We start from the raw sequence: 17,400 nt of genomic DNA on the forward strand, positions 1-17,400 counted from the left end.
AGATACGGTTAGTTGAAAATGTACAAATCAATTAAAGTGACCGGGAGATACCAGCAGTTCAATCCGGATAAGAGAAAACAAACTAACTGCATTTTATCCCCCAGAGAGACCGTCCTGGCTCAGACTCAGACGTTGCTCAGTTCTTTGAGAAAAGTGTGGTCATAATTGATTTTTGTAAGAGTTTTCATTGTCTGCTTATATGCCCCCTTTATTTATCCTACAGTTCTGACTTGGTGTACAGGGAGAATGCTGTAAGAAAGGTCCATGTTCTGAATTCTGTTGCTGTACATTTCAAAAGTGCTGAGCACATAGTTATATTGTCTACGTCCATCCTACCTCGTTCATTAATGTCTTAATCAAATTAGAGATGGCCTCTTATTCGCTCATCATCCACTTATGCCATAGTTTGTACATCTAAATGCCATAGTTTGTACATCTCAATTGTCAGTAGAAACCACATTTGTTTAAGCAAGTCAGCCATATCAGCTATGTTGTTTTTAAAAGGCAGTAAATTAGGCTGAATTAACTGTTTCGCTGCCAGACAAGGCTCAGCTGATAGCCAGGTGTAGCAGTGGTAAGGTGTTGGGACTGCTGTTGGCACAGCTTTATGTAGGCCCTAACAATTTGTGGGCACCATTTGTAACTGTTTTAGTGCAATTAATGTATTGTTACATGCTAAAATCGCCATTGCACTGGACACAAACTGGTTGAACACTGTTGATTCAAAGTCAACACATTTCATTTTTTGTTGTTGAAATTATTCATTCATTGGACACGACCGGATGTGATTCAGCCTGGATTCGAACCAGGGACTGTAGTGACGCCTTAGACAGCTGCGCCACTCGGGAGCCCAAATGCCGTGTCCAATGTTCTAATCCCTCCCCATAAATTTAGAGTGCAATATTAGAGTCGGATTGATAACGCTCAATCCAAATAGGCCGCGATGGCAAAGGTGACATTTTCTGACGGAACTGTTCAATCAAATATGCCTATTGCTCCGCCACGGTAGGTAGCAGTAATGCACCATAGAAGACCACGGCGCTAGTACAGAAAGAAGAATCTACCATTCATTTCCGTAAATAAAATCGGTCACCATTCTCTCTTCCTGTTGTGAAGTTAGCGGCATGGAGAAGGCACGTTTAATTTGATCAGGATCGAAACAGCATTTTGCGTTGCAAATAGAATTGTAGCTATCTGAACACTATTTAATTTGATTTGTAAGACTGAAGCCTTTCAAATACGTTTCTGTAAACGCATTACCATCAAACTAATAGTAGCTAGCACATTTATAGCAAGCTGTGCTAACTGTATTGTGTTGTCATGCTTTATGTTTCACAATACTTGCTTACCACTTTGTAGCTCAGTCAATTTTACTCGCGCGCTATTGTTGCCATCATTCCCTCCCCAGCGCGTGTGTGTAAAGCATGGAGATTGAGGGGAGAGATTTCATGAACACTCCCCCCTTGAAGACGGTGCGGTTTGGGGGAAATGTTGTTGCCACGTTAGCGAAATTCAAACAGGTGAGATTTTCAATCCAGTGACACCAAACTTGGATGCCTTAGACACTTATGTGATTCACTTTGGAATGTAGTTATAACCTGGTATACATATGACAGTATTTGCTGCTGGTTGGTTCTTTTTCAAGGGAGATACCAGTGACTATGAGTTGTTGAAACATCAGCTGGCAGATCCAGATATCAAGGTAAATGAGCACGACGAGCAGTTCTGCTACATGTACAGTTTCCAGAGGTCTTAATGATAATAGAATTTCTTCCTTTTTTGACAGGATGCCCAAATCATCAACTGGCTGCAGGAGTTCCGGAATTGTGTGACACAACTCAGCAAAGACCATGAGCAGCTGATCTATGTGGCTCTGGTGAGGATGGAACACTTGAATCAAGAGATGGACAGTACTGCCCAGTCCAGGAACAGTTTTCTAATGCTGTATCTACCCCTTGTGTCTCTGAACCAGAGGCTGCCGTGGCTGGGCCGAAGCCCTGCCGTAGTGGAGGAGTATCTGGCCTTCCTCGGTAACCTGGTATCTGCCCAGACGGTCTACCTCCGGGCCTGCCTCAAGATGGTGGTCTCCAACTTCAAACCCAGTGAGTTCCTGTCTGTCTGCGTGGACATTCTGATAAGTCAATATGGCTACTTTAAAGACCTGTTGTTGTTCCTTCCTTTCCAGAGAGAGTGAAGATCTGTGAGGGAGGAGTGGACATCTCTGACTCGGATGATGACGATGAAAGTAGGTGTTACTGTTTCATTACTGTTTGTGATGGGAAGGTTGTTCAACAGACAGTCCCTGAATTGTTTCATTGAAATACACACTGCAGTAAATTCATAGTGACCTGAGACTGCAGTTGGTAAAAGGCTGCTCCACTCGTCCTTTTAGGGAAACTAGGCACACCTCTAAAGCCCTTGAAGAGTGAGGATGATAAGAGGGGAGGTGAGGTGTAGATAAGATAATGCACGGAGACTCTAGCACTGGGGACTTTCACTGCAGGAGTCCCACCCCTTATGGTTACTGATTTGTCAGGCTGACAGACTTCCTCATAAATCTTAGTTTTACTTCAATGTTACAATTGTGTTTTTACTTCAAACGTTACAGAATGAACGTTCCATTCCAATATAAAGGGTATAATGACACCCAGTTCACAGATCCAACTTGATCAACGTTGGATGTTCGTTCAAAACGGCAAATACTTTTCATTTCTGCACAGTTTTAACCCTTTCTCTTCTTTCTTGATTTGAAGACCTTCCAAGAAGTTTTGACCAGTGTCACCAGGCCCTGCAGCTGATTGGCAGATATGTCCCATCGTAAGTAGCCATAAGACAATCCTACAACATGTTGCTGGATCATTTTCAGACCCAGGTCTGACCTTGGGAATTGTTGACCCCCAATGCTAACTTGTAATAAACATATTTTTTCGTCCTTCTCATTTCAGCACCAGCTGTTTCCTGATGCCCATTCTGATTGACAACTTTCCTTTTGTGCAGAAATCTTCCAGAACCCTGGTAAGCAGTGGCTGCGGTAGGTAGCCTCATGTTTCGTTTTTTATTGTCAGGTTGTTGTACAGTATGGTTGTCTTTCACTCTCCCCAGGAGTGTTATGTCCTTAACCTTCTGTCAGGTTGTTGTACAGTATGGTTGTCTTTCACTCTCTCCAGGAGTGTTGTGTCCATAACCTTCTGTCAGGTTGTTGTACAGTATGGTTGTCTTGCACTCTCCCCAGGAGTGTTATGTCCTTAACCTTCTGTCAGGTTGTTGTACAGTATGGTTGTCTTGCACTCTCCCCAGGAGTGTTATGTCCTTAACCTTCTGTCAGGTTGTTGTACAGTATGGTTGTCTTTCACTCTCCCCAGGAGTGTTATGTCCTTAACCTTCTGTCAGGTTGTTGTACAGTATGGTTGTCTTTCACTCTCCCCAGGAGTGTTATGTCCTTAACCTTCTGTCAGGTTGTTGTACAGTATGGTTGTCTTTCACTCTCTCCAGGAGTGTTGTGTCCATAACCTTCTGTCAGGTTGTTGTACAGTATGGTTGTCTTTCACTCTCTCCAGGAGTGTTGTGTCCATAACCTTCTGTCAGGTTGTTGTACAGTATGGTTGTCTTTCACTCTCCCCAGGAGTGTTATGTCCTTAACCTTCTGTCAGGTTGTTGTACAGTATGGTTGTCTTTCACTCTCCCCAGGAGTGTTATGTCCATAACCTTCTGTCAGGTTGTTGTACAGTATGGTTGTCTTTCACTCTCCCCAGGAGTGTTATGTCCTTAACCTTCTGTCAGGTTGTTGTACAGTATGGTTGTCTTTCACTCTCCCCAGGAGTGTTATGTCCATAACCTTCTGTCAGGTTGTTGTACAGTATGGTTGTCTTTCACTCTCCCCAGGAGTGTTATGTCCATAACCTTCTGTCAGGTTGTTGTACAGTATGGTTGTCTTTCACTCTCCCCAGGAGTGTTATGTCCTTAACCTTCTGTCAGGTTGTTGTACAGTATGGTTGTCTTTCACTCTCCCCAGGAGTGTTATGTCCTTAACCTTCTGTCAGGTTGTTGTACAGTATGGTTGTCTTTCACTCTCCCCAGGAGTGTTATGTCCTTAACCTTCTGTCAGGTTGTTGTACAGTATGGTTGTCTTTCACTCTCCCCAGGAGTGTTATGTCCATAACCTTCTGTCAGGTTGTTGTACAGTATGGTTGTCTTTCACTCTCCCCAGGAGTGTTATGTCCATAACCTTCTGTCAGGTTGTTGTACAGTATGGTTGTCTTTCACTCTCCCCAGGAGTGTTATGTCCATAACCTTCTGTCAGGTTGTTGTACAGTATGGTTGTCTTTCACTCTCCCCAGGAGTGTTATGTCCTTAACCTTCTGTCAGGTTGTTGTACAGTATGGTTGTCTTTCACTCTCCCCAGGAGTGTTATGTCCATAACCTTCTGTCAGGTTGTTGTACAGTATGGTTGTCTTTCACTCTCCCCAGGAGTGTTATGTCCATAACCTTCTGTCAGGTTGTTGTACAGTATGGTTGTCTTTCACTCTCCCCAGGAGTGTTATGTCCTTAACCTTCTGTCAGGTTGTTGTACAGTATGGTTGTCTTTCACTCTCCCCAGGAGTGTTATGTCCATAACCTTCTGTCAGGTTGTTGTACAGTATGGTTGTCTTTCACTCTCCCCAGGAGTGTTATGTCCATAACCTTCTGTCAGGTTGTTGTACAGTATGGTTGTCTTTCACTCTCCCCAGGAGTGTTATGTCCTAACCTTCTGTCAGGTTGTTGTACAGTATGGTTGTCTTTCACTCTCCCCAGGAGTGTTATGTCCATAACCTTCTGTCAGGTTGTTGTACAGTATGGTTGTCTTTCACTCTCCCCAGGAGTGTTATGTCCATAACCTTCTGTCAGGTTGTTGTACAGTATGGTTGTCTTTCACTCTCCCCAGGAGTGTTATGTCCTTAACCTTCTGTCAGGTTGTTGTACAGTATGGTTGTCTTTCACTCTCCCCAGGAGTGTTATGTCCATAACCTTCTGTCAGGTTGTTGTACAGTATGGTTGTCTTTCACTCTCCCCAGGAGTGTTGTGTCCATAACCTTCTGTCAGGTTGTTGTACAGTATGGTTGTCTTTCACTCTCCCCAGGAGTGTTATGTCCATAACCTTCTGTCAGGTTGTTGTACAGTATGGTTGTCTTTCACTCTCCCCAGGAGTGTTATGTCCATAACCTTCTGTCAGGTTGTTGTACAGTATGGTTGTCTTTCACTCTCCCCAGGAGTGTTATGTCCTTAACCTTCTGTCAGGTTGTTGTACAGTATGGTTGTCTTTCACTCTCCCCAGGAGTGTTATGTCCATAACCTTCTGTCAGGTTGTTGTACAGTATGGTTGTCTTTCACTCTCCCCAGGAGTGTTATGTCCATAACCTTCTGTCAGGTTGTTGTACAGTATGGTTGTCTTTCACTCTCCCCAGGAGTGTTATGTCCTTAACCTTCTGTCAGGTTGTTGTACAGTATGGTTGTCTTTCACTCTCCCCAGGAGTGTTATGTCCATAACCTTCTGTCAGGTTGTTGTACAGTATGGTTGTCTTTCACTCTCCCCAGGAGTGTTGTGTCCATAACCTTCTGTCAGGTTGTTGTACAGTATGGTTGTCTTTCACTCTCCCCAGGAGTGTTATGTCCTTAACCTTCTGTCAGGTTGTTGTACAGTATGGTTGTCTTTCACTCTCCCCAGGAGTGTTATGTCCATAACCTTCTGTCAGGTTGTTGTACAGTATGGTTGTCTTTCACTCTCCCCAGGAGTGTTGTGTCCATAACCTTCTGTCAGGTTGTTGTACAGTATGGTTGTCTTTCACTCTCCCCAGGAGTGTTATGTCCTTAACCTTCTGTCAGGTTGTTGTACAGTATGGTTGTCTTTCACTCTCCCCAGGAGTGTTATGTCCATAACCTTCTGTCAGGTTGTTGTACAGTATGGTTGTCTTTCACTCTCCCCAGGAGTGTTATGTCCATAACCTTCTGTCAGGTTGTTGTACAGTATGGTTGTCTTTCACTCTCCCCAGGAGTGTTATGTCCATAACCTTCTGTCAGGTTGTTGTACAGTATGGTTGTCTTTCACTCTCCCCAGGAGTGTTATGTCCATAACCTTCTGTCAGGTTGTTGTACAGTATGGTTGTCTTTCACTCTCCCCAGGAGTGTTATGTCCATAACCTTCTGTCAGGTTGTTGTACAGTATGGTTGTCTTTCACTCTCCCCAGGAGTGTTATGTCCTTAACCTTCTGTCAGGTTGTTGTACAGTATGGTTGTCTTTCACTCTCCCCAGGAGTGTTATGTCCTTAACCTTCTGTCAGGTTGTTGTACAGTATGGTTGTCTTTCACTCTCCCCAGGAGTGTTGTGTCCATAACCTTCTGTCAGGTTGTTGTACAGTATGGTTGTCTTTCACTCTCCCCAGGAGTGTTATGTCCATAACCTTCTGTCAGGTTGTTGTACAGTATGGTTGTCTTTCACTCTCCCCAGGAGTGTTATGTCCATAACCTTCTGTCAGGTTGTTGTACAGTATGGTTGTCTTTCACTCTCTCCAGGAGTGTTATGTCCATAACCTTCTGTCAGGTTGTTGTACAGTATGGTTGTCTTTCACTCTCCCCAGGAGTGTTGTGTCCATAACCTTCTGTCAGGTTGTTGTACAGTATGGTTGTCTTTCACTCTCCCCAGGAGTGTTGTGTCCATAACCTTCTGTCAGGTTGTTGTACAGTATGGTTGTCTTTCACTCTCCCCAGGAGTGTTGTGTCCATAACCTTCTGTCAGGTTGTTGTACAGTATGGTTGTCTTTCACTCTCCCCAGGAGTGTTGTGTCCATAACCTTCTGTCAGGTTGTTGTACAGTATGGTTGTCTTTCACTCTCCCCAGGAGTGTTGTGTCCATAACCTTCTGTCAGGTTGTTGTACAGTATGGTTGTCTTTCACTCTCCCCAGGAGTGTTATGTCCTTAACCTTCTGTCAGGTTGTTGTACAGTATGGTTGTCTTTCACTCTCCCCAGGAGTGTTGTGTCCATAACCTTCTGTCAGGTTGTTGTACAGTATGGTTGTCTTTCACTCTCCCCAGGAGTGTTATGTCCTTAACCTTCTGTCAGGTTGTTGTACAGTATGGTTGTCTTTCACTCTCCCCAGGAGTGTTATGTCCTTAACCTTCTGTCAGGTTGTTGTACAGTATGGTTGTCTTTCACTCTCCCCAGGAGTGTTATGTCCTTAACCTTCTGTCAGGTTGTTGTACAGTATGGTTGTCTTTCACTCTCCCCAGGAGTGTTATGTCCTTAACCTTCTGTCAGGTTGTTGTACAGTATGGTTGTCTTTCACTCTCCCCAGGAGTGTTATGTCCTTAACCTTCTGTCAGGTTGTTGTACAGTATGGTTGTCTTTCACTCTCCCCAGGAGTGTTATGTCCATAACCTTCTGTCAGGTTGTTGTACAGTATGGTTGTCTTTCACTCTCCCCAGGAGTGTTATGTCCTTAACCTTCTGTCAGATTGTTGTACAGTATGGTTGTCTTTCACTCTCTCCAGGAGTGTTATGTCCTTAACCTTCTGTCAGGTTGTTGTACAGTATGGTTGTCTTTCACTCTCCCCAGGAGTGTTATGTCCTTAACCTTCTGTCAGGTTGTTGTACAGTATGGTTGTCTTTCACTCTCCCCAGGAGTGTTATGTCCTTAACCTTCTGTCAGGTTGTTGTACAGTATGGTTGTCTTTCACTCTCCCCAGGAGTGTTATGTCCATAACCTTCTGTCAGGTTGTTGTACAGTATGGTTGTCTTTCACTCTCCCCAGGAGTGTTATGTCCTTAACCTTCTGTCAGGTTGTTGTACAGTATGGTTGTCTTTCACTCTCCCCAGGAGTGTTATGTCCATAACCTTCTGTCAGGTTGTTGTACAGTATGGTTGTCTTTCACTCTCCCCAGGAGTGTTATGTCCATAACCTTCTGTCAGGTTGTTGTACAGTATGGTTGTCTTTCACTCTCCCAAGGAGTGTTATGTCCATAACCTTCTGTCAGGTTGTTGTACAGTATGGTTGTCTTTCACTCTCCCCAGGAGTGTTATGTCCATAACCTTCTGTCAGGTTGTTGTACAGTATGGTTGTCTTTCACTCTCCCCAGGAGTGTTATGTCCATAACCTTCTGTCAGGTTGTTGTACAGTATGGTTGTCTTTCACTCTCCCCAGGAGTGTTATGTCCATAACCTTCTGTCAGGTTGTTGTACAGTATGGTTGTCTTTCACTCTCCCCAGGAGTGTTATGTCCATAACCTTCTGTCAGGTTGTTGTACAGTATGGTTGTCTTTCACTCTCCCCAGGAGTGTTATGTCCATAACCTTCTGTCAGGTTGTTGTACAGTATGGTTGTCTTTCACTCTCCCCAGGAGTGTTGTGTCCATAACCTTCTGTCAGGTTGTTGTACAGTATGGTTGTCTTTCACTCTCCCCAGGAGTGTTGTGTCCATAACCTTCTGTCAGGTTGTTGTACAGTATGGTTGTCTTTCACTCTCCCCAGGAGTGTTGTGTCCATAACCTTCTGTCAGGTTGTTGTACAGTATGGTTGTCTTTCACTCTCCCCAGGAGTGTTATGTCCTTAACCTTCTGTCAGGTTGTTGTACAGTATGGTTGTCTTTCACTCTCCCCAGGAGTGTTATGTCCATAACCTTCTGTCAGGTTGTTGTACAGTATGGTTGTCTTTCACTCTCCCCAGGAGTGTTATGTCCATAACCTTCTGTCAGGTTGTTGTACAGTATGGTTGTCTTTCACTCTCCCCAGGAGTGTTATGTCCATAACCTTCTGTCAGGTTGTTGTACAGTATGGTTGTCTTTCACTCTCCCCAGGAGTGTTATGTCCATAACCTTCTGTCAGGTTGTTGTACAGTATGGTTGTCTTTCACTCTCCCCAGGAGTGTTATGTCCATAACCTTCTGTCAGGTTGTTGTACAGTATGGTTGTCTTTCACTCTCCCCAGGAGTGTTATGTCCATAACCTTCTGTCAGGTTGTTGTACAGTATGGTTGTCTTTCACTCTCCCCAGGAGTGTTATGTCCTTAACCTTCTGTCAGGTTGTTGTACAGTATGGTTGTCTTTCACTCTCCCCAGGAGTGTTATGTCCTTAACCTTCTGTCAGGTTGTTGTACAGTATGGTTGTCTTTCACTCTCCCCAGGAGTGTTGTGTCCATAACCTTCTGTCAGGTTGTTGTACAGTATGGTTGTCTTTCACTCTCCCCAGGAGTGTTATGTCCATAACCTTCTGTCAGGTTGTTGTACAGTATGGTTGTCTTTCACTCTCCCCAGGAGTGTTATGTCCATAACCTTCTGTCAGGTTGTTGTACAGTATGGTTGTCTTTCACTCTCTCCAGGAGTGTTATGTCCATAACCTTCTGTCAGGTTGTTGTACAGTATGGTTGTCTTTCACTCTCCCCAGGAGTGTTATGTCCTTAACCTTCTGTCAGGTTGTTGTACAGTATGGTTGTCTTTCACTCTCCCCAGGAGTGTTGTGTCCATAACCTTCTGTCAGGTTGTTGTACAGTATGGTTGTCTTTCACTCTCCCCAGGAGTGTTGTGTCCATAACCTTCTGTCAGGTTGTTGTACAGTATGGTTGTCTTTCACTCTCCCCAGGAGTGTTGTGTCCATAACCTTCTGTCAGGTTGTTGTACAGTATGGTTGTCTTTCACTCTCCCCAGGAGTGTTATGTCCTTAACCTTCTGTCAGGTTGTTGTACAGTATGGTTGTCTTTCACTCTCCCCAGGAGTGTTATGTCCTTAACCTTCTGTCAGGTTGTTGTACAGTATGGTTGTCTTTCACTCTCCCCAGGAGTGTTATGTCCTTAACCTTCTGTCAGGTTGTTGTACAGTATGGTTGTCTTTCACTCTCCCCAGGAGTGTTATGTCCTTAACCTTCTGTCAGGTTGTTGTACAGTATGGTTGTCTTTCACTCTCCCCAGGAGTGTTATGTCCATAACCTTCTGTCAGGTTGTTGTACAGTATGGTTGTCTTTCACTCTCCCCAGGAGTGTTGTGTCCATAACCTTCTGTCAGGTTGTTGTACAGTATGGTTGTCTTTCACTCTCCCCAGGAGTGTTATGTCCATAACCTTCTGTCAGGTTGTTGTACAGTATGGTTGTCTTTCACTCTCCCCAGGAGTGTTGTGTCCATAACCTTCTGTCAGGTTGTTGTACAGTATGGTTGTCTTTCACTCTCCCCAGGAGTGTTATGTCCTTAACCTTCTGTCAGGTTGTTGTACAGTATGGTTGTCTTTCACTCTCCCCAGGAGTGTTATGTCCTTAACCTTCTGTCAGGTTGTTGTACAGTATGGTTGTCTTTCACTCTCCCCAGGAGTGTTATGTCCTTAACCTTCTGTCAGGTTGTTGTACAGTATGGTTGTCTTTCACTCTCCCCAGGAGTGTTGTGTCCATAACCTTCTGTCAGGTTGTTGTACAGTATGGTTGTCTTTCACTCTCCCCAGGAGTGTTATGTCCATAACCTTCTGTCAGGTTGTTGTACAGTATGGTTGTCTTTCACTCTCCCCAGGAGTGTTATGTCCATAACCTTCTGTCAGGTTGTTGTACAGTATGGTTGTCTTTCACTCTCCCCAGGAGTGTTATGTCCTTAACCTTCTGTCAGGTTGTTGTACAGTATGGTTGTCTTTCACTCTCCCCAGGAGTGTTATGTCCTTAACCTTCTGTCAGGTTGTTGTACAGTATGGTTGTCTTTCACTCTCCCCAGGAGTGTTATGTCCTTAACCTTCTGTCAGGTTGTTGTACAGTATGGTTGTCTTTCACTCTCCCCAGGAGTGTTATGTCCATAACCTTCTGTCAGGTTGTTGTACAGTATGGTTGTCTTTCACTCTCCCCAGGAGTGTTATGTCCTTAACCTTCTGTCAGGTTGTTGTACAGTATGGTTGTCTTTCACTCTCCCCAGGAGTGTTATGTCCTTAACCTTCTGTCAGGTTGTTGTACAGTATGGTTGTCTTTCACTCTCCCCAGGAGTGTTGTGTCCATAACCTTCTGTCAGGTTGTTGTACAGTATGGTTGTCTTTCACTCTCCCCAGGAGTGTTATGTCCTTAACCTTCTGTCAGGTTGTTGTACAGTATGGTTGTCTTTCACTCTCCCCAGGAGTGTTATGTCCATAACCTTCTGTCAGGTTGTTGTACAGTATGGTTGTCTTTCACTCTCCCCAGGAGTGTTATGTCCATAACCTTCTGTCAGGTTGTTGTACAGTATGGTTGTCTTTCACTCTCCCCAGGAGTGTTATGTCCATAACCTTCTGTCAGGTTGTTGTACAGTATGGTTGTCTTTCACTCTCCCCAGGAGTGTTGTGTCCATAACCTTCTGTCAGGTTGTTGTACAGTATGGTTGTCTTTCACTCTCCCCAGGAGTGTTATGTCCATAACCTTCTGTCAGGTTGTTGTACAGTATGGTTGTCTTTCACTCTCCCCAGGAGTGTTATGTCCTTAACCTTCTGTCAGGTTGTTGTACAGTATGGTTGTCTTTCACTCTCCCCAGGAGTGTTATGTCCATAACCTTCTGTCAGGTTGTTGTACAGTATGGTTGTCTTTCACTCTCCCCAGGAGTGTTATGTCCATAACCTTCTGTCAGGTTGTTGTACAGTATGGTTGTCTTTCACTCTCCCCAGGAGTGTTGTGTCCATAACCTTCTGTCAGGTTGTTGTACAGTATGGTTGTCTTTCACTCTCCCCAGGAGTGTTATGTCCATAACCTTCTGCGGGTGGCGGTTTACATCCCCTCTCTACGACGAGACGTCCTGGAACTCATCATCAGTAGGATGCTCAAACTGGACGTAAGTGTGTGTTAGTTAAGGCACAGTTGCTCGTGTGTGTGTGTGTGTGTGTGTTTTGGCTTTCCAGTTCTTCACTGAGAAATAGGTGTTTTTTGTGTGCTAACACGGTGTGTCGTGTTCCAGGTGAGTGCTCCCCGGGGAGAGATAGAGGAGGTGGAGGAGAATGCTGTGCAGCAGGAGTTGAAAGGAGAGCAGGAGGAGGAGGGCCTCTTTGACATGGTGACTGACTAGATCTGCTATGTTTTACATACAACAGTCACAGGTGTGATAGTTCTCCATTTTGCGACTGAAATGGTGTGACGTTTCCCTCCTCTCTCTCTCTCTCTCACACAGGATGAGGATGTGTGTTCAGTGAAGTCCAGTCCAACAGGGACCAATGTGATGGTCCACCCTGTTGCTGAGAGACTGGACACTCTCATGGTTGTGCTGCTGGCCTTCATCAAGGACATGTGCCACGTCAACGGTGAGCACAGGGTCTTCACACACACTCACTAGACATATGACAAGACAGTGCTTACTCTGCTTCCTTTCTCTCTCCCCCTCTACTCTCTCTCTCTGGCAGGTTGTCTGGATGTGGAGCGGACTAAGGATCTGTACAAGGACCTGGTGTGTGTGTTTGATAAACTTATCCTACCTACACACGCCTCCTGTCACGTCCAATACGCCCTCTTCTACCTCTGCAGCTTCAGACTGGTCAGTACTCACAACGGTGTGCATCCGTGCGGCTTTATAGTAGTGGCATTTTATAGAACGGTTGAGTGGGTAACTCGATTGATTGGCTGTGTGTTTGACCCCTCTCTCAGGCTCTGGCAGAGGCGTTTCTGGAACACCTGTGGAGGTTACTGCAGAGCCCGTCTCACCCGGCAGTACTGCGCCAATCTGCCGCTGGCTACATGGGTAGCTTCCTGGCCCGTGCCAACTTCCTGCCCGTCGCGTGAGTCACACCCTACTTTTGCTGATCATCAAGGGCTCCTTAGAGCATGTTGGGGTGTGGTTGGTTCTACGCAGCATACTCTCTGGTCCCTCCTAACTCCCTATCTAAGATTCTCTGACTGTTCTCCGTCCTGCAGTACGGTACGTGCGTGTCTGGACCTGCTGGTCCCCTGGCTCCACCTATACATAGACAGCCAGGACTCCGGCTCCCGGGCCTACTGTGACATCACGCTACACGGGCCCTTCTACAACGCCTGCCAGGCTGTCTTCTACACACTCATCTTCAGACACAGGAGCATCTTGGAGGGCAACATGAAGAAAGGTAGGGGATTACACATGCGTGTAAAACACATACACAGATACTTACAATTTTGTTATTGTATCAATTGATAAATCTCACTGGCCTGGCAATCTCTGTGGGAGGGCTCTCTACCAGTTTCTAGTATTATATAACTGTATGTCTGTAAGGGGGGCTCTCTACCAGTTTCCAGTATTATATAACTGTATGTCTGTAAGGGGGGCTCTCTACCAGTTTCCAGTATTATATAACTGTATGTCTGTAAGGGGGGCTCTCTACCAGTTTCCAGTATTATATAACTGTATGTCTGTAAGGGGGGCTCTCTACCAGTTTCCAGTATTATATAACTGTATGTCTGTAAGGGGGGCTCTCTACCAGTTTCCAGTATTATATAACTGTGTCTGTAAGGGGGGGGGCTCTCTATCAGTTTCCAGTATTATATAACTGTATCTCTGTGGGAGGGCTCTCTACCAGTTTCCAGTATTATATAACTGTATCTCTGTGGGAGGGCTCTCTACCAGTTTCCAGTATTATATAACTGTATGTCTGTAAGGGGGGTCTCTACCAGTTTCCAGTATTATATAACTTTATGTCTGTAAGGGGGGGCTCTCTACCAGTTTCCAGTATTATATAACTGTATGTCTGTAAGGGGGGGCTCTCTACCAGTTTCCAGTATTATATAACTGTATGTCTGTAAGGGGGGCTCTCTACCAGTTTCCAGTATTATATAACTGTGTGTCTGTAAGGGGGGGGCTCTCTACCAGTTTCCAGTATTATATAACTGTATCTCTGTGGGAGGGCTCTCTACCAGTTTCCAGTATTATATAACTGTATCTCTGTGGGAGGGCTCTCTACCAGTTTCCAGTATTATATAACTGTATGTCTGTAAGGGGGGCTCTCTACCAGTTTCCAGTATTATATAACTGTGTGTCTGTAAGGGGGGGGGCTCTCTACCAGTTTCCAGTATTATATAACTGTATCTCTGTGGGAGGGCTCTCTACCAGTTTCCAGTATTATATAACTGTATCTCTGTGGGAGGGCTCTCTACCAGTTTCCAGTATTATATAACTGTATCTCTGTGGGAGGGCTCTCTACCAGTTTCCAGTATTATATAACTGTATCTCTGTGGGAGGGCTCTCTACCAGTTTCCAGTATTATATAACTGTATCTCTGTGGGAGGGCTCTCTACCAGTTTCCAGTATTATATAACTGTGTGTCTGTAAGGGGGAGGCTCTACCAGTTTCCAGTATTATATAACTGTATCTCTGTGGGAGGGCTCTCTACCAGTTTCCAGTATTATATAACTGTGTGTCTGTAAGGGGGGGCTCTACCAGTTTCCAGTATTATATAACTGTATGTCTGTAAGGGGGTGCTCTCTACCAGTTTCTAGTATTATATAACTGTATGTCTGTAAGGGGGTGGGTCTCTACCAGTTTCCAGTATTATATAACTGTGTGTCTGTAAGGGGGGTCTCTACCAGTTTCCAGTATTATATAACTGTATGTCTGTAAGGGGGGTCTCTACCAGTTTCCAGTATTATATAACTGTATGTCTGTAAGGGGGCTCTCTACCAGTTTCCAGTATTATATAACTGTGTGTCTGTAAGGGGGGCTCTCTACCAGTTTCCAGTATTATATAACTGTATGTCTGTAAGGGGGGGTCTCTACCAGTTTCCAGTATTATATAACTGTGTGTCTGTAAGGGGGGTCTCTACCAGTTTCCAGTATTATATAACTGTATGTCTGTAAGGGGGGCTCTCTACCAGTTTCCAGTATTATATAACTGTATGTCTGTAAGGGGGGGCTCTCTACCAGTTTCTAGTATTATATAACTGTATGTCTGTAAGGGGTGGGTCTCTACCAGTTTCCAGTATTATATAACTGTGTGTCTGTAAGGGGGTCTCTACCAGTTTCCAGTATTATATAACTGTATGTCTGTAAGGGGGGCTCTCTACCAGTTTCCAGTATTATATAACTGTATGTCTGTAAGGGGGGCTCTCTACCAGTTTCCAGTATTATATAACTGTATGTCTGTAAGGGGGGGCTCTCTACCAGTGTCCAGTATTATATAACTGTGTGTCTGTAAGGGGGGCTCTCTACCAGTTTCCAGTATTATATAACTGTATGTCTGTAAGGGGGGGCTCTCTACCAGTTTCCAGTATTATATAACTGTGTGTCTGTAAGGGGGGTCTCTACCAGTTTCCAGTATTATATAACTGTATGTCTGTAAGGGGGGGGCTCTCTACCAGTTTCCAGTATTATATAACTGTATGTCTGTAAGGGGGGGGGTTCTCTACCAGTTTCCAGTATTATATAACTGTGTGTCTGTAAGGGGGGCTCTCTACCAGTTTCCAGTATTATATAACTGTGTGTCTGTAAGGGGGGCTCTCTACCAGTTTCCAGTATTATATAACTGTATGTCTGTAAGGGGGGGGGTCTCTACCAGTTTCCAGTATTATATAACTGTGTGTCTGTAAGGGGGGGCTCTCTACCAGTTTCCAGTATTATATAACTGTATGTCTGTAAGGGGGGTCTCTACCAGTTTCCAGTATTATATAACTGTGTGTCTGTAAGGGGGGGCTCTCTACCAGTTTCCAGTATTATATAACTGTATGTCTGTAAGGGGGGTCTCTACCAGTTTCCAGTATTATATAACTGTGTGTCGGTAAGGGGGGGTCTCTACCAGTTTCCAGTATTATATAACTGTGTGTCTGTAAGGGGGGGCTCTCCACCAGTTTCCAGTATTATATAACTGTATGTCTGTTTCCCTCCCAGGGCTGGCGTACCTGCAGAGTCTGAACCTAGAGAGGATAGTGATGTGTCAGCTCAACCCTCTGAAGGTCTGCCTGCCTGCCGTCACCAACATGTTTGCTGCCATCACCAGGTACAGTGGTACACTGACCAACCACCCTTTAAGCCAGTCACACATAAATTACACTCTGCTACAGCACTGTATTACTTTCTGTCTGCTTCTAAAAATGTGAAGTGGTTGTTTGACCCAGACGTGTATCCATCCATCCACAGAAAGTACCAGTTGGTGTTCTGCTACACCATCATCGAGAGGAACAACCGCCATGTTCTCCCCGTGGTCCGCAGCTCCGTGGGGGGCGACTGTGTGTCCACCAACACCAACCCCCTGGACAGTTTCTTCCCCTTCGACCCCTACGTGCTCAAGAGGTAACCCATGACCCCTTCTCAGGGACCACATATCAGTGGGCACAAAACAGGAGAAATTGGTTGGAAATGGCAGTAGTACAACCTGAACTCTAAGAAGAGAATTAATTTTCCATTTCTGATCATGTTTTTCTTCTCTCCTCTCCAGGTCAAGTCAACTAATCGAGCCCCTCTACCAGGTGTGGGAGGAGCCAGCAGACACTGAGGTGGACACCGTCACCACCAAGAGAGTCAGACTGGTATAACACAGACAGTCTTGTATTCTCTCAGGGACTCACAAGATTGGATGCTGTGTGTGTCCCTATTGGTTGTTTTTGTGGTTTGATTGGCTGTTTTCTCTCTGTCTCAGTGCTCTGATGCAGATGAGGATGACTTCCTGCGAGGGGAGACGCCGGAGACAAAGGGGGTGATGGGTATGACCCCTGGCTCGTATGAGTCACACCTCCACAGCCCCAGCAGTGTGGGCTCGCCGCCCATCTCCTTCCTACAGAGACCCTATCATCACTGAAGAGAAGTATCAGTCGGAACCATCTACAATCACCACCCCATCAAGAACCTACTCCAGGACGCAAAAGATTATGAACACAAAGTGTACAATGCGTGGCTAGAGCTATTCATTTTATAATAATTGTTCTATGTTATAGCAGTTAACATGTTATAACTGGTTAATAGTGAATAAGTTAATTTAACTCCACTATGGAAAGAAAATGTATTTGTTTTATCTAGGATGGGAAAATCGAAAGATTTTTGTGTTCTCAGCGAAGGTAACTGTATTTACAAAAGAGAATTCTGACACTTTCAATGGTTCATTGATTATGGATGTCTCTGATCTACAATTTGTGTCAAGTTCTGAACAACACATTTTAATGATTTATATAATTTTACAGATTGTAAACATGTTCCCTTATTGAAATTCTTCTTAACCAGAACAGATACTTGTAAGAAAGGTCACCTGCAGTAGATGAAAAAGGAAACATATCTGTAAACTCCTTCTGTAGCTCAGTTGGTAGAGCATGGCGCTTGTAACGCCAGGGTAGTGGGTTCGATTCCCGGGACCACCCATACGTAGAATGTATGCACACATGACTGTAAGTCGCTTTGGATAAAAGCGTCCGCTAAATGGCATATATTAAACTTGTGCTTGTATGTATGGAGTATCAAATGTATAGTTGACATGCACTACCCTGTAAATAAAAGTCACACTATTTGTGGGTTG

The 17,400-nt window shown here is 44.7% G+C and overlaps 1 protein-coding gene and 2 long non-coding RNA genes across 24 annotated transcripts; 1 reads left to right on the forward strand and 2 right to left on the reverse strand.

Moving 5' to 3' along the window:
- The first annotated feature begins 1,078 nt into the window (after window positions 1-1,078).
- Window positions 1,079-17,004, forward strand: LOC118374089 (RNA polymerase I-specific transcription initiation factor RRN3-like). The gene is made up of 17 exons (XM_052519276.1): window positions 1,079-1,520; window positions 1,646-1,702; window positions 1,787-1,876; window positions 1,973-2,102; window positions 2,186-2,245; window positions 2,754-2,817; window positions 2,946-3,015; window positions 11,682-11,780; window positions 11,904-11,999; window positions 12,114-12,243; window positions 12,343-12,473; window positions 12,584-12,714; window positions 12,851-13,035; window positions 15,786-15,894; window positions 16,035-16,187; window positions 16,333-16,423; window positions 16,534-17,004. The coding sequence occupies exons 1-17, from the start codon at window positions 1,425-1,427 to the stop codon at window positions 16,690-16,692; spliced, it is 1,851 nt and encodes a 616-aa protein (XP_052375236.1). The 5' UTR covers window positions 1,079-1,424; the 3' UTR covers window positions 16,693-17,004.
- LOC127930091 (uncharacterized) lies at window positions 3,031-11,686 on the reverse strand. Of its 22 annotated transcripts, XR_008136690.1 has the most exons (11): window positions 11,570-11,686; window positions 10,985-11,309; window positions 10,660-10,789; window positions 10,335-10,529; window positions 9,880-10,139; window positions 9,100-9,229; window positions 8,320-8,514; window positions 6,760-6,889; window positions 6,305-6,499; window positions 5,395-5,784; window positions 3,031-3,250 (listed from the first exon to the last, which is right to left on the reverse strand). It is a non-coding gene; the product is annotated as an uncharacterized LOC127930091 (long non-coding RNA). The 22 variants fall into 22 exon arrangements; XR_008136680.1 differs by lacking the exons at window positions 6,305-6,499; window positions 6,760-6,889; window positions 8,320-8,514; window positions 9,100-9,229 and adding exons at window positions 3,446-3,510; window positions 7,280-7,409; window positions 8,515-8,969 and having other exon boundaries at window positions 3,031-3,185; window positions 5,395-6,174; window positions 9,815-10,009; XR_008136679.1 differs by lacking the exons at window positions 6,305-6,499; window positions 6,760-6,889; window positions 8,320-8,514; window positions 9,880-10,139 and adding exons at window positions 7,280-7,409; window positions 9,425-9,619 and having other exon boundaries at window positions 5,395-6,174; window positions 9,035-9,164.
- Window positions 4,749-5,211, reverse strand: LOC127930092 (uncharacterized). Its single transcript, XR_008136700.1, has 2 exons — window positions 5,005-5,211; window positions 4,749-4,939 (listed from the first exon to the last, which is right to left on the reverse strand). It is a non-coding gene; the product is annotated as an uncharacterized LOC127930092 (long non-coding RNA).
- Window positions 17,005-17,400: the final 396 nt, after the last annotated feature.

This window comes from Oncorhynchus keta, chromosome 5, assembly GCF_023373465.1.
Source record: "Oncorhynchus keta strain PuntledgeMale-10-30-2019 chromosome 5, Oket_V2, whole genome shotgun sequence".
Lineage (NCBI taxonomy): Eukaryota > Metazoa > Chordata > Actinopteri > Salmoniformes > Salmonidae > Oncorhynchus > Oncorhynchus keta.